Source organism: Oncorhynchus mykiss, chromosome 21, assembly GCF_057628025.1.
Source record: "Oncorhynchus mykiss isolate SJ-2025 chromosome 21, ASM5762802v1, whole genome shotgun sequence".
NCBI lineage: Eukaryota > Metazoa > Chordata > Actinopteri > Salmoniformes > Salmonidae > Oncorhynchus > Oncorhynchus mykiss.
In genome coordinates this window covers 45,910,522-45,926,230 of record NC_143042.1, presented here as the reverse complement: position 1 = coordinate 45,926,230, position 15,709 = coordinate 45,910,522, and the positions used below count along the sequence as shown (strand labels likewise).

Genomic DNA, 15,709 nt, shown 5'->3' with positions numbered 1-15,709 from the left:
GAAATGGCCCATCGCTTTACAGCTGAAGAAGTGCAGAGATCATACGCTACATTCAACAGCTAAGATGTCTGCCCGTCAGATCCTGTTGATCTTCTTAGTTCCATTTCCTGTGCCAGCGATCTGATGGGGCGCTCCTCTCAGCCCTGTTCACATGACCCATGCATTTATCAGTTAGCTAGCATTGCGTCCCCAACACACAGACACACACACACACACACACACACACTGTTGTCTGTGCAGTTAATAGGCCAGCTTATGGAGGCTGTCATGTGTTTTGCGCTAGACCAAACCTGGTAATGGCTCTATAAGTACTGTACAGCCTCAACTGGGGGCGCAAGCTAATGTCGCAGGACTGCTTTAACGAGCCAGGAGCCCCCCTTCTGCTCTAAGTGATGCTACACCAACACCATCGAAACGGGACAGGGGGACGGGGCACAGGGGAACTGACCCAGATTTCTCCAAGGCAGAGAAGAAAAAAAAAACGTTCAGCTATTCTGATTGAGACGCTCTGATCATGACAAATAATTATTTGATGTTTTAAATAATACCGTCACTTTTGCTGGTTTTGTTTTGCACTGATAGCAGACTACATGGTACAGAATGGGGGGAGTCATCTCTTCTCCTGAAGTTTCCCCTTGGTAGAAATCTAGGATAATATTCCCCTCCCCAATCTTAACCCTAACCATTATTGGTGGAAATGCTCAACTGACCCCAGATCAGCGTCTAGGAGCAACTTTACCCTACTCTGAGTACCACCAGCCATTACACTACCATGGTACATGTATATTCCAGTACTACATGTAGAAATCCTGATTCAACTCATCAAAAGCTTGATGATTAGTTACTAGTTGAATTAATTTGTTTATTTTATTTAACCTTTATTTAACTAGGCAAGTCAGTTAAGAACAAATTCTTGTTGACAATGACGGCCTACGCTGGCCAAAACCTAATCCGGATGACACTGGGGCCAATTTTGTGCAACACCTTATGGGACTCCAAACCATGGCCGGTTGTGATACAGCCTGGAATCAAACCAGGGTCTGTAGTGACGCCTCTAGCACCAAGATGCAGTGCCTTAGACTGCTGCACCCTCGGGAGCCCTAATTAATGAGGTGTGCTGGTACTGGAATAGACTAAATAAATGGAACTGGCCCGTGAAGAGATTTGCTTAACACTGATCTGGATGAATGAAAAGTATTGCAGCAAGACGTCAACAGTGCAGCTTGCGCAGGTCGTCCAGGTGTCCAGATGAAGGAAGTGAATGTCTGCATACCTAACTCCAGGGGGAGGCATTGAGACAACTCCTTGATAACATACATACAGCGTCTAATAAGGGACAGGGGAAGTGGGATACCTAGTCAGTTGTCCAACTGAATACCTTCAACTGAAATCTGTCTTCCGCATTTAACCCAACCCCTCTGAATCAGGAAGGTGCAGGGGGGCTGCCTTAATCGACATCCACGTCTTCAGTGCCCGGAATAATGTGCTAGACTCGAAAACAGTGGCAAGTGTTACCGAGTGGACTATCCTAAATAAATAAATACCAATTCTGTTGTAGTGCCGATATTTTCAGATATGAATAGTTTTTTTTCAAGCCGCATTCCTAAAATGTAACGTAACAAGGGTTCAGACACCACCTGATCCTTCATATCTGTATTCATCTACTGTTTCCCCCTCTCATTAAACAAGCTGCATTCCTAAAATGTAACGTAACAAGGGTTCAAACACCACCTGATCCTTCATATCTGTATTCATCTACTGTTTCCCCCTCTCATTAAACAAGCTGCATTCCTAAAATGTAACGTAACAAGGGTTCAAACACCACCTGATCCTTCATATCTGTATTCATCTACCGTTTCCCCCTCTCATTAAACAAGCTGCATTCCTAAAATGTAACGTAACAAGGGTTCAGACACCACCTGATCCTTCATATCTGTATTCATCTACTGTTTCCCCCTCTCATTAAACAAGCTGCATTCCTAAAATGTAACGTAACAAGGGTTCAAACACCACCTGATCCTTCATATCTGTATTCATCTACCGTTTCCCCCTCTCATTAACGACGTTCTATATCCAGACAGAGAAAATACTCATCAAATATACATTTAAAGACCAATACTTTGAAAGCACAACGTTAGAAATCCATTCTAGGCTACAACATCATTAGATATTTGTTATCAAAGGGAGCGCTGCCCATTTAGAAGATGGTAAATGAAATGGAAGAGTGTGTCTGGTGCAGATTTTACCATGGGCTCATTAAGTCCAGGTGGACACACACACACACACACACACACACACACACACACACACACACACACACACACACACACACACATACACACACACACACACACACACACACACACACACACACACACACACACACACACACACACACACACCATTTGATGAATAAGTAAATCCATCCTGGCTATGGATACATAAAGGAGAACTCTGTGTACAGACACAGTGAACAAATCACTGTGCTCAAATCAATTGTGCTGCTCATGATAAAGAGCCCTCATCCCTCCCCCCTGTATTCCTTCAGGCTTGAGCTTGTCTTGAATATTAACTTGAGCCTGGGGGTTGAGGAGAATAGATAAGGTATTCTGCCAGGCAGTACAGTGGTGTGAGAGCACACGAGCGACAGAGTTCTGAATGGGCTTTTTATTATGGCCGCTATTAACCTAACTTCCACTGTGATAATGTAGTGTGCTGTGGCTCTGGGCTTAATGGACATCAACAATGTATTATCACTGGGTTGTATTATATGGAGTGTGGTGAACTCAAAATGGAGATGTGTAAACTTTGGGCTCTAGTTACATCCTACAACCAGAGTTGATCCTAGTCAGGTCCCATTGACAGGAGAAAACTCCTGTTTGCCCCAGAAATAGAACCCACTCTCACACCCTCTCCCTCCCTCCCCACTCTCTCTTTCTCTCCCTCCCTCTCTGTTCCAGAACACGGATGACATATTGGTAGCGTCTGCTGAGTGTCCCAGCGATGACGAGGACTTGGAGGAGTGTGAGCCTGGAAATGGTGAGTCCACTCTGGGGGTTCTGTGTCCACTACAGGGGGTCCATCAGCCCAGCAGAGACCCACAAGAACAGAAACAGCTAGCTCCCCTAACCCACTTTTTTCTACTACTGTGACCCCATGACATCTCATATGCAGCTCTGATTGGTCAGATGTGCACCCACCCTGGTTTCTCATTGGCTAATATCTCAAAGTGGCACAGTGACAGCTCCAAAGTCTCCCGAGCCATCTGCAAGGTAACCTAGCATCCTAATTGGGTAGCTGCAGGTGTTAGACGAGCTGCACCAATCAGTCTCTCCGATCGAATTGGGGCCGGACAGGTTCAACATTGAACTCCTCTCGACCGTCCGCCTCACAGTGGCGGCTGAGTGGACTCGGAGCTGAGCAATGTCGACGTGAACAGAAAGGTCAAACGAACTTCTGACACGGGATGGACGGGGGTGTGAAAAGGGCAGGATGTTGATAGATTTTACCGTGGTTTCAGGACACTGGCTTGTTGCCTGTGCGCTGGCCGGTTGCCTGGGAACTGCCAAGAACTCTTACATGCATCATAATGCTAAGACTGCCAGAGCTAGGTTCCACTGGGCATGTTTGTGTTCTCCAGTGAAGACTCAAATCAAATGCTTTCCCTACAGCAACCTAGGAGGTCTAGAAATAACCTTTATGAAATATTTAGTTAATGTTCCGTTTTTTTAAAATCTTGTTTTCATTTGACGTGGAATAGAACTCAGCAAAGATTACGTTACGTTTGACAATTTTTATTAAATCGATGTTAAGGTGTTGTTAAAAACCACATGAAAATCGTATTACACCTTAATTAAGTGGGTGGAGATTATGGGAATCACTGTGCTTAGTAGGTAACACTGATCTACACTAAGCCGAAATATTCCACACTAGATCAATTCTCTGCGTGGTTTAACTGTAGGTGGTGGAAGCCGAAATAGAGGTGTTATCAGAATGAGAAATGATAGTTTTTCGGTAGCTGTCCAGAAGACAGAGCGGTACCACACAGCTCCTGATAGACACTAGGCTGTCTCTCACACTATTGTCGGGGAAAGTTTCTACTCAGTCTGGCCTTCCATGAGAGACAGAACATCACACACACACATTTATCCTCCACACACACACACACATTATGTTCTGTAAACCTTTCCATTTTAGTCATTTAGCAGATGCTCTTATCCAGAGCGACTTACAGTGAGTGCATCTTAAGATAGCTAGGTGAGACAACCACATATCACAGTCGTGGTAGAGGGGGGTGGCAACAGCCTGAATCCCTCCTTGAAAACAAAACCCCTGTGAGAGACCTAGCATTATCTGATGTGAGCCAATGACTGGGGAGATCTACCTCTCAAATGAGCCAATGACTGGGGAGATCTACCTATCATATGAGCCAATGACTGGGGAGATCTACCCCTCATATGAACCGGCTGCAGGGGCATTGTAACTCTCTGAAGGCTTTTCAGTGGAGTCCAAAGGGAAAGAAACACACACACACACACGCACACGCACACGCACACACACACACACACACACACATATATATATATCAAAACACACATACAAAGTTAAATAAGGGGAACAGGCGACAGAGAGGGAGAGAGTGAGACCGATCATGAAAGAATGAAGCGGCCACAGGAAGACAGTGAGAGAGAGCGAGAGAGAGGGGTGGAAAGGCACATCTTGGAGGAGTGATTGGCGTTGAGATGTGCGTCACGTCTCCTTGCTCTCCGACGAGAGAGGGAGCGACAGAGAAAGAGAGAAAGAGATGTTGGATCCCTCCCTGCGTAACTTCTGAGTTTTCTATCTGCCCTGCCTGCCTCTCCCACCGGGCTAATTAATATTTGGCCTCGTTAGACTTGCTGTAATTACATCATCCAACCGAGCCTGGATTTGGTTTCGTTCACTTTTAATGAGCCCCAGACAGAATAGGAAGAATACATAGCAGGGCTCCCTTTAACAAAGCCCTGCTATCTACACCACAGCATCAGCTTTGGAGGACTCACGCACATAGTCACACAAAGAGATACAGATAGTTCCAGTCTTCTCTCTTTATTTTACTAGGCAAATCAGTTAAGAACAAATTCTTATTTACAATGACAGCCTACGAACAGTGGGTTAACTGCCTTGTTCAGGGGCAGATTGACAGATTCAATCTAGCAACCTTTCGGTTACTGGCCCAATGCTCTAACCACTAGACTACCTGCCGCCCTTTAGCCTGCTAACAATCTATCTACCCCTCTCTCCCTCTCGCTCTCTCCCTCTGTAGTATAGTGTAGATAGTCATTGTATCATCTAAGCAGATGTGAAATATCTTTTCCATAACCAAAAATATTGTATTTCCAGCTGTTTGAAGCTGATGTACAAAACCGAAAGTAAAATATGCAAAAATTAAACTTATGAAAGGGAAGCATAGAAATACTGCACATGGAACAGACATACCGCTTCTTAGACTTGCTTTCAATGAGAATGTCAGATCTATAACACACATTTCTATGTGAATTTGGTCAGGTTCCCAAAATGTTATATACTGCAGCTTTAAAGAACAAATGGTGGGGCAGAAATAACGTTGGTCAAACTGATCCATTGAGAACAGTTGATATATACTGAGTGTACACATAGACTGACCGGGTGAATCCAGTTGAAAGCTATGATCTCTTATTGATGTCTCCTGTTAAATCCACTTCAGTCAGTGTAGATGATGGGGAGGAGACAGGTTAAAGAAGGAGTTTTAAGCCTCGAGACAATTGAGACATGGATTGTGTATGTTTGCCATTCATAGGGTGAATGGGCAAGACAAAAGAGATAATTGAAAAGTTACCTCATTAGTTATAATCAAATATTTCATTTCTTCTTGCACATGTATTATACAGTGTCTGAATTCAGATGTTCAGAGGAATGTACACACTTATGCTGGTTGATACTACATATATATTTCCATGTGTCAATAGACTATACTTGAGGCATTTTCTGTGCATCAATACATAGTATATTGTCTGTCTTATGAGGTACATCAAATCCAATATGCTCACTGAGGCAGAATATCAACTAGCTTCAACTCCACTCTCCAAAGGAAAAAAAACACTGCAGCCATATCAAAATCAAAATGAATTAAGGTTTCAAAAATCACATAAAAACTGTGAAAAGGTGTAAACAAATGTTGTTTGGCAGATTAGTGTCACTTTTTCTTACTCCCTCAGTCCTTAATGAGATTGTGGGATTAAATACCGTTGTGGATTTTAAGATAAAATACAATAATATTTCAGTAAATCTGAGAAGACTGACCGTGATGGAGAGAGAGGGGACAAAGGAGACAAGATGGAGAGAAATGAGGGAGATAGAAAAATCAAAGAGGAAAATAGGTTGATTTTTCATACGTTGACTCAGCCCAGGATCAAACAGAGGTAAATAGGTTGATATTTCATACGTTGACTCAGCCCAGGATCAAACAGAGGTAAATAGGTTGATATTTCATACATTGACTCAGCCCAGGATCAAGCAGAGTTTGTCAGGGCCTCAAGACTCTCTAATTTGCATCACGCTGAGGTAGAAACACTAGGCTGCCGACCAAGCCAAAACCAGGGAGAATTCATGGACCCCATCCAGAAGTGCCTTGCAGAAAGCATCGTGGAAAGGAGCAATCCGTAATCAATCAGACGGGGTGAACGTAGTTTCATCAATCAACGTCAGAATACATTACCCTCCCTCAGGACGTAGGACGGCATGTGTGGACTGTGTATTCAATTATTCACTGTCTATGTGCGAGGAAACGGTGTGCTTTTCGCTATTGAATGCAAACTAGGTCCAGACAAAGAACTTCTTAACTAAATCAAGGATGTAGTCTTCATGAAATGGATTATTACCCAGTATAGCAGACCATTGCAGAGATGGAGAATGCATTAGGTTAGACAGAGACTAGAAAATTATAATCTCGATTCCATCCACAACGTAGTAGAAGCAATTTCTATGCAACGTACAAACTCTGAACAGTCAGTCGTTCGACTGTTAAAATTTCAAGTGGCTCAGGACGAGCCAACGTGATAGGCAGAATAACTAAGTCCCAGTGTTTGTTCAGGACGAGCCAACGTGATAGGCAGATTAACTAAGTCCCAGTGTTTGTTCAGAATAAGCCAACGTGATAGGCAGAATAACTAAGTCCCAGTGTTTACATCAGTATCCATCTTTAACGATCTGCTTGCTTATTAGGGAAAATACACACCCCTTTTGAGTTTTGGTTCGGTTTTTAAAAAGGTGAGTATTCCTCTAGTGCTGCGGAGAGGGTGACCCACACAGGCAAGTGACCACAGCAGGCTAGCCTAACTAGTGGAAAAGCTCAGACTCTCTCAACAGGTCAAATCATTTCACAATGGAGTGAGTAAAGTGGATTTTCAATTTTCCAAACGAAGGGCAGTGTTATGGGTTCTCTATGGGTTCTCTATGTGTTCTCTATGGGTTCTTGGCAGTTCTCATTGTGACGATGACCAAAGCATTTGAAGCCTGTTTGAACAAGTCCATTCACACCAGCTAATTCATCATACGGCCAATGGCGTGGCTGTGTGGCCAACCTATGGGTGCGAACTGACCAATCAGAAGCTGCATATGCCGTTACAGGGCACAGTCATGGGAAGGGGAAATATATCAGGTGTTGACAGGACTGTGTCCAGACAAAGAAACACTCAGTGAAGAGATGAGCGAGTCAGGTGCAGCTGTACATGTAGACGTCTGTGTTTGAGGGTTGAGAACCCATTATCTTGTCCATCCTGTGGTTAACAGTAACTTCTCCTATCATGGCACCAATGACAAAGCTTATGGCACTCACGCTAAAGCTGCGAATTCTGTGGCCAGTAGAGAGTGGTGGTATCGTTTGCAGGGGTGGTCCTCTTAAAATGCTTTTGCAAACTCGTTTATGATAATTAGGCCCGAAGGCCTGCAACATATTTGAGAAGAATGTGAACAGTAATAAATGACTGTACTTTCGAAGGAAGTCTTGGATTCACATTAGAAGCAAGTGTACAAAGACTCTTGAACAATTCCTTTAACTATATATTCATTCTGTAGACACAATGAGCAGCTCCAGCAGATGCACAGCTGCTTTAGGTTTTCTCACAACACTCTTTCAGTGTCAGACACCTATAACTGGGCCACGCAGTAGCGGAACGCAGTGAGGGACAGTCGGCCTACAGAGAGGCAGGGGGACAGCGAGGCATCGCGTTGGCACCATTTCTGTCAGACAGACAGATGGCGGGGTAAAGCTACACGACCAAAAGTATGTGGACAAACATCTCATTCCAAAATCCTGGGTATTAATATAGAGTTGGTCCCCCCTTTGCTACTACAACAGCCTCCACTCTTCTGGGAAGGCTTTCCACTAGATGTCGGAACATTGCTGCGGGGACTTGCTTCCATTCAGCCACAAGAGCATTAGTGAGGTCGGGCAATGATGTATGGCAATTAGGCCTGGCTTGCAGTCGGCGTTCCAATTCATCCCAAAGGTGTTTGATGGGGTTGAGGTCAGGGCTCTGTGCTGGCCAGTCAAGTTCTTCCACACCGATCTCGACAAACCATTTCTGTATGGACCTCGCTTTGTGCACGAGAGCATTGTCATGCTGAAACAGGAAAGGGCCTTCCCCAAACTGTTGCCACAAAGCTGGAAGCACAGAATGGTCTATAATGTAATTGTATACTGAAGCATTAAGAATTCCCTTCACTGGAACTACGGGGCCTAGCCGTAACCATGAAAAACAGCCCCAGACCATTATTCCTCCTCCACCAAACTTTACATTTGGCAATATGCGTTTGGGCAGGTAGCGTTCCCCTGGCATCCGCCAAACCCAGATTTGTCCATCGGACTGCCAAGTGGTGAAGCGTGATTCATTACACCAGAGAAAGCGTTTCCACTGCCCCAGAGTCCAATGGCGGCGAGCTTTGCACCACTCCAGCCAACGGTTGTCATTGTGCTTGTTTGTAGCTGCTCGGCCAAACCCATTTCATTTTGGAACTCAGTAGTAACTGTTGCAACCGAGGACAATTTTTACTCAAATTTGGCGAACTGACTTGTTGAAAACGTGGCATCCTATGAAGGTGTCACGTTGAAAATCACTGAGCTCTTCAGTAAAGGCATTCTATTGCCAATGTTTGTCTATGGAGATTGCATCGCTGTGTGCTCGATTGTATACACCTGTCAACAACGGGTATGGGTGAAATAGCCGAATCCACTCATTTGAAAGGGTGTCCACATACTTTTGTAAATGTAGTAAATCTGCACCTCCATCTTATCTAGACACTCAGAGAAGAAGCTAACTATCTCTGGAGTCCAGAAGAAGGGAAAGTAGGAAATGTTTGAAAGATAACTCAGAATCTGACAAAAATCTTATTTGGGCTAATGGTTCATTCATTTTCACTGTGAATTTTTCTATTTTCCTCAAATATGCCACCACTTTCTTCAAAGGTGTATCTTAACCTTCAGACACAGAGATACACACATAAAAGTAGGCACCTTTATGTTGCCAGGGTAACACGGCGGCCATTTTGGCTGTGCGGTAATAGTTGTAGGTTGAATTACTGACTAACTTTTCTCTTTCTCAGCATTCATGTTTTTACTCCCTTTCAAGGCCTGTTTTAGTGCGCTGTGTATCGTTGTTGATACTCTTTTGACAGGTTTTGTGTAAAGGTTGCTCAATAACCCTTCTGAAAGTCCCTTGTCTTACTAATTGTGGGGTTGTCAGGAAAAATGTGGCTTGTGGGGGCTTGAGCGCTGGTGTGATATGTTGGCCTGGGGGTGACGAATACACCCCAAAATACCCTCGGTACACATTTCTAGGTTCCTCCCTCCACACGCACTCGCTTTATCCGACCCCTATTCTGTTTAGATACATTCATTCACCTCATCAACTCAAGAAAGGCCCAGCGTTAAGACTATGCATGATTCATGTTATGGACATTTCTGTGGCTCACATTATCAATGTCCATAAAGAGAAATGTCATAACCTTTCAAATTGCCCCGTAACATTTTTGCTAATTGTCTCTGGGATTGTGACCCTAACACGATTACGGGATGCGGCAGAGGGTAGCAAATTATTTTTTGAAGAAGGAATGTAACTTGTTATTTATGTTGTGCTATGTACTGCTAACACTTTCCTATTCTGTTATTGGCACTCCTGTGTTTGACTCAATGACTTTTGTCCTGACTTAACTTCAAAGCAATGTACTGATGTGTAACACCCTAAAATGTTTTATTAACTGTGGGTGTGATTATATTACAAAGGACAAAAAAGCCGTTTGCAATTTGTTTACATTCAATTCCCTTCTAAGACTGAATATGAAGGCATAGAGATCCGGGTAAGACAGAAAGATCTGACAAATTGTTAACTGTGTCAAGTGAATAGGATTTCTTCATGTCCCATGTTTTAGCATATCTAGTGGGAGGATATGGGTGTTGGGACCACATCTGTAGACTGTGTTTCAGGGTAGAAACTAGGGGAATCAGTTTCCCCCAGCTGGTCTTCAGGGTTTGAATACAGATCACCATGCCCCCAGGCAGAATGGGATTTGAACCATTCTTCATGAAAACTGAAAAACACAATGAATTATTCAGATAATTATTTTATTTTTCACACAAAAAAATAAAATAAAATAAAAAAGAAATGGGGGGAAAGTTGTTTATCACTATCCGAGAACAATCTTACACAGCTTTCTTTTTGTAATTTTTTTTTCATGCAAAAATCATGCGGCCAATTTGTTGATGTAAGTGACCTGAACTCCGTGGTTTGCTATCTTATTTAACCCAAAGAAAAACTGAAAGCTAGCGTAGAAATAGAACAGCATAGACAGGCAGATAGAGAAGGATAACTTGTATCTAGTAGATGTTGATATGTTGTTTAGTCTTTTAAACATGTACTTTAACATATCTGTGTAGTCATGTCCAGTCTAGCGTCAGGGAAATATCAGGAATAGCAGAATATTTATTATTATCTTATACAATGTATTGTACATCTGTTTAGTCAACTTAACTCTTTAAATAGAAGACTAGAGACTAACTAAACTAGCTTTAGAACTGACCTCATGTTAGGTTTTAGTGATGTTCTAATAATGGTGTTGGTGTTTTCATTTGAACTGTTGTTGCTTTTCTATTTTGGTCCTGAGGAGGTGCCCTCAGTTTCTCACTAACGCCGTCTTCCCTCCGTTGTCTCTTTCTTGTCCTAGGAGGTGAATTAGTGTTGCCCATTATAACTGTGGACTCCCTAGACCCCCCCTACGCCACCCGCTACCCCGTAATCCCCCCGCCCCCCACCTACCGCCCCTTCCTCGAAACCACCAAAGAATCCCTCCCCTTGCCCAACGGCCGCCCCCCCTGCCCACTGGATCAGGAGGACTGCGAGGAGGCGGGACCCATCGAGGTGTCCGCCTACGGCTCGGGCGAGATGACCGAGTCGGACGATGAGGACTATTACAAAAACTCCCCCCTCGTCACCGATAGGACGGTCCTCCCCCCTCCCCCCAACGAGGGCAGCGTCCAGAACCCCCGCGACCGCCACTTCTCCAACTGGCCCCCCAACTCCCACCGCCCCCCCTTGTCGTCCACCCCCACGGCCAACCCTGACCAGCTAGGCCCCAGGCTCAACAAGCCAGGCGGCAGCAGCAGCAACATTCCTGCCGGCAAGATGAACACCCGGGATCAGGTGCTGCTGCCGCCCACCCACCCCTCCTCCGACCCTGACCGCCACCGCCATGCCCCGGGCGTAACCTACCCTCCCAATTTCCCCCATGTGCCCACCCCAGACCCCACATCCCCGGAGAGAGGAGGGCCTCCCGGCGCGGTAGAGGTGATCAGGGAGTCCACCAGCACCACGGGCATGGTGGTGGGCATCGTGGCGGCCGCCGCCCTCTGCATCCTCATCCTGCTCTACGCCATGTACAAGTACCGTAACCGGGACGAGGGCTCCTACCAGGTGGACCAGAGCCGTAACTACATCAGTAACTCGGCCACGCAGAGCAACGGCACCCTGGTAAAGGAGAAGCAGCCAGGCACAGCCAAGACAACCATCAAGAACAAGAAGAACAAAGACAAGGAGTACTACGTCTGAGACCGGCCTAGCCAGAGACAGAGGACGAAAGGAGACACACAGAGAGAGGGAGGGACGGAGAGGAGGAGAGAGGGAAGAGTTGAAGGTATAGGTAGGAGAGAGGCACTAGATGAACTGACAACTGTAGAGTAATGAGTCAAATCTTTGTTGGCAGAGTTTTATTTTGTTTAGTATAGAGGTAACCTTACTGACAAAATGACCTCCTAGCTTTCCTTCTCAACCCATTTAGAGCCTAAAGCAGAGAGATAGAAGATGAGATTGGCAAAGAAACATATTTCATTAGATCTACACATACTCATTTTTAACCACAGTTATTACAAAAAACGTGTGGTATTTTTCTCCATTACAGTAATATTCTTTTCTCACATGGCCGTATAACCTTGTTTTTTTTTTTAAACACAGAGAGAGAAAGTCTTGGCTACAACAAATGGCTGCCCAACCTCGCTCAATGCAACGTAATTTTGTGCCAATCGCCAGACCCAGAGCTCATGCTACAATGGAGCCAGCTAATCCAGCAGCGTTTGAAAGGGTATTGTATTGTATATAGCCTACAATCAGAGTTACGCATGGGGCTACAGAGAGACACAGAGAAGGAAGACCCACCATCAGTGTTAGAGCAGAGGCCTATTGTTTGGTATCAGATGCTATGTAGCGGGTCTAAACAGTCAACAATCGTAAATATCTAAATAGATGGGTTTGTATTGGAAGTTGAAACCCCACTGCTAGCCAAGTATGATAACACAAAATGACTGCCAATATACAGAAACTAGGTGTCAAGTCTGCCTTCTTCCCTCCTCCAAGTATTGAAACATCACCTCGCTCCTCTCGTAAAGTCTCTCTCGTTCTCTCCCCCTCCCCTTCTCTTTCACTCGTGCGCTCTCTTTCTCTCCATGTCTGTGGTTCCCGAGGAGCTGATGCGACATTATTCTGCTGTGTTTCAAGCATGTAGTATTAATTTACAAAAAAGAGATGACTATTTCTGTGGAGGAAAAAAAATGATGATGCTGATTGATAACGTTTAACTAGCGTGTGAGAACAACAAAAGCTCCAACCAACCAACGGATGCTACTTATTACGTTTTAGCTGCAAAACCAACTTCTGAGGCCAAAACCCTGGGTCGTCTTTCAGTTTTCCAACAGATAGGCTATCTGTCATGTGTTTTCTTCTGGGCTCCACACAGCATTTCCCCCTACTGAGCCCACTAATGCAGAGGAACCAGCTCACGTCGTTACTATCAAACACAGACCAGAAACCAACCTCCAGCAGACAAACTGACTTTGTTCTAAATAAATATATATATGTATAGAAGTTTCAGAGAAAAAAAAACTATGGACCTAACTGAGAGCATAAGAGGAGAAATTCACCCGAATGCGTGTGTATCAGTGGACTGGGTGATAAATAACAAATTTGATGGACTATTGATACTTTGACGTGAGACCGATTTCCCCCCCCTACCCCCACACACCCACCAATCATACATACTATGACCAACTTTCAACGACAGTGGGAAACGCAGGTTTCTTTCCCTCAAAAAATGCGAGACATTTGATGGAAATTGTGAATTAATTTGCTGGAGTCCCACTTTCGCCCCCTAGTGTTGGGGGGAAAGTGTACGTTACCTTGGATCTGCGTTCTTGCCTCTCATTGGTCAAGACTGATGACAGCCAATGAGGGCAAGTCTAGTGAAAAACATTCAATGAAAAAAATAATTGCAGAACAAGGCAAACAGCAGTTCCCTTGCAGATGGACAAGAACTCTAGTATTCCAATTTTCTCAACTATTAAAAAAGGAAACTGTACCATGAAAAGAAAAGAAAAACCTCCAAAAAAAGTTTGTGCAATGTCTAAATATTTGAATCTCTCATCCCATTACTAAGAAAATATGTGTTTTCCCTTCCTGTTTAGAGAAAAAAGTATGTCAAAGATAATTGATTCTGGGAAATTGGAAATTGATATATAATTGGTAATTGAGCAAATGTGATTTGGGTTACAAACATAAAACCGTGTTTTCTCCTTGTCAGTACGGAGAAAAGATACTTTCCTCTCCATGCCTCTCCGTTCTTTTCCTAAATCAATCCCCCCCATCCTTCATCCCCCTTTACTCACAATGGCAGATTGTATGTAACCATTCATTAACTGAAGACCGAACAGGGTCTTATCTATTTTCTATTGTTTTATATCTATCTCTGTAACTGCTAGAGTCAAAACGGCTGCCAAGTCTGGAGACTGGCTCCATCCCATCCTTCTTCCTCATCCAGTTTGTCCGGTTTATGTTCCTCTCCGTCCTCCTCCTCCCAGTATCTACCTGTTCTTTCTAAATGTTATTGTAAAGTGTTCCAGTGAGATGACTCTAAATATGTGTACATTAACAGAGGGGAATACACTTGGTTATATACTTCTTATATCTCTTGTTGCGTGGTCTGTTGGTCTCGATCAGTCACACATATTCCAGATGTTGTTTTTCACATCGAGGAGTGTTAACACAACACTTATTTAAACACTTCTACTTTAACACATACTTAACACTAAGTAGATACTACTTTAACACGTACTTAACACTAAGTATATCCTACTTTAAAACGTACTTAAAACTAAGTCACTTCTACTTTAACACATACTTAACACTAAGTAGATACTACTTTAACACGTACTTAACACTAAGTAGGTACTACTTTTACACGTACTTAACACTAAGTATATCCTACTTTTACACGTACTTAACACTAAGTAGATACTACTTTTACACGTACTTAACACTAAGTATATCCTACTTTTACACGAACTTAACACTAAGTCACTTCTACTTTAACACGTACTTAACACTAAGTATATCCTACTTTTACACGTACTTAACACTAAGTATATCCTACTTTTACACGAACTTAACACTAAGTATATCCTACTTTTACACGTACTTAACACTAAGTATATCCTACTTTTACACGTACTTAACACTAAGTCACCTCTACTTTAACACGTACTTAACACTAAGTATATCCTACTTTTACACGTACTTAACACTAAGTATATCCTACTTTTACACGTACTTAACACTAAGTCACCTCTACTTGAACACATACTTAACACTAAGTAGATACTACTTTTACACGTACTTAACACTAAGTATATCCTACTTTTACACATACTTAACACTAAGTCACTTCTACTTTAACACGTACTTAACACTAAGTATATACTACTTTTACACGTACTTAACACTAAGTAGATACTACTTTTACACGTACTTAACACTAAGTATATCCTACTTTTACACGTACTTAACACTAAGTATATCCTACTTTTACACATACTTAACACTAAGTATATCCTACTTTTACACGAACTTAACACTAAGTCACTTCTACTTTAACACGTACTTAACACTAAGTATATCCTACTTTTACACGTACTTAACACTAAGTATATCCTACTTTAACACGTACTTAACACTAAGTATATCCTACTTTTACACGTACTTAACACTAAGTCACCTCTACTTTAACACGTACTTAACACTAAGTATATCCTACTTTTACACGTACTTAACACTAAGTACCTCCTACTTTAACACGTACTTAACACTAAGTATAT

The 15,709-nt window shown here is 43.2% G+C and overlaps 1 protein-coding gene across 8 annotated transcripts in view; it reads left to right on the top strand.

Annotated features, from left to right (window-relative positions):
• Positions 1–14,520, top strand: part of LOC110500696 (neurexin-2) — a 1,050,333-nt gene extending 1,035,813 nt beyond the window's left edge. For 6 of the 8 annotated variants that reach the window (XM_090214789.1, XM_090214786.1, XM_090214788.1 and 3 more), the window contains 2 exons: positions 2,961–3,039; positions 11,239–14,520. In XM_090214789.1, the coding sequence (XP_090070915.1) occupies positions 2,961–3,039; positions 11,239–12,119 (960 nt within the window). In that variant the 3' untranslated portion in view covers positions 12,120–14,520. The remainder of the gene's footprint in view (positions 1–2,960; positions 3,040–11,238) is intronic. The other 2 variants (XM_090214790.1, XM_036958144.2) reach the window with 1 other exon arrangement.
• The last annotated feature ends 1,189 nt before the right edge of the window (positions 14,521–15,709 follow it).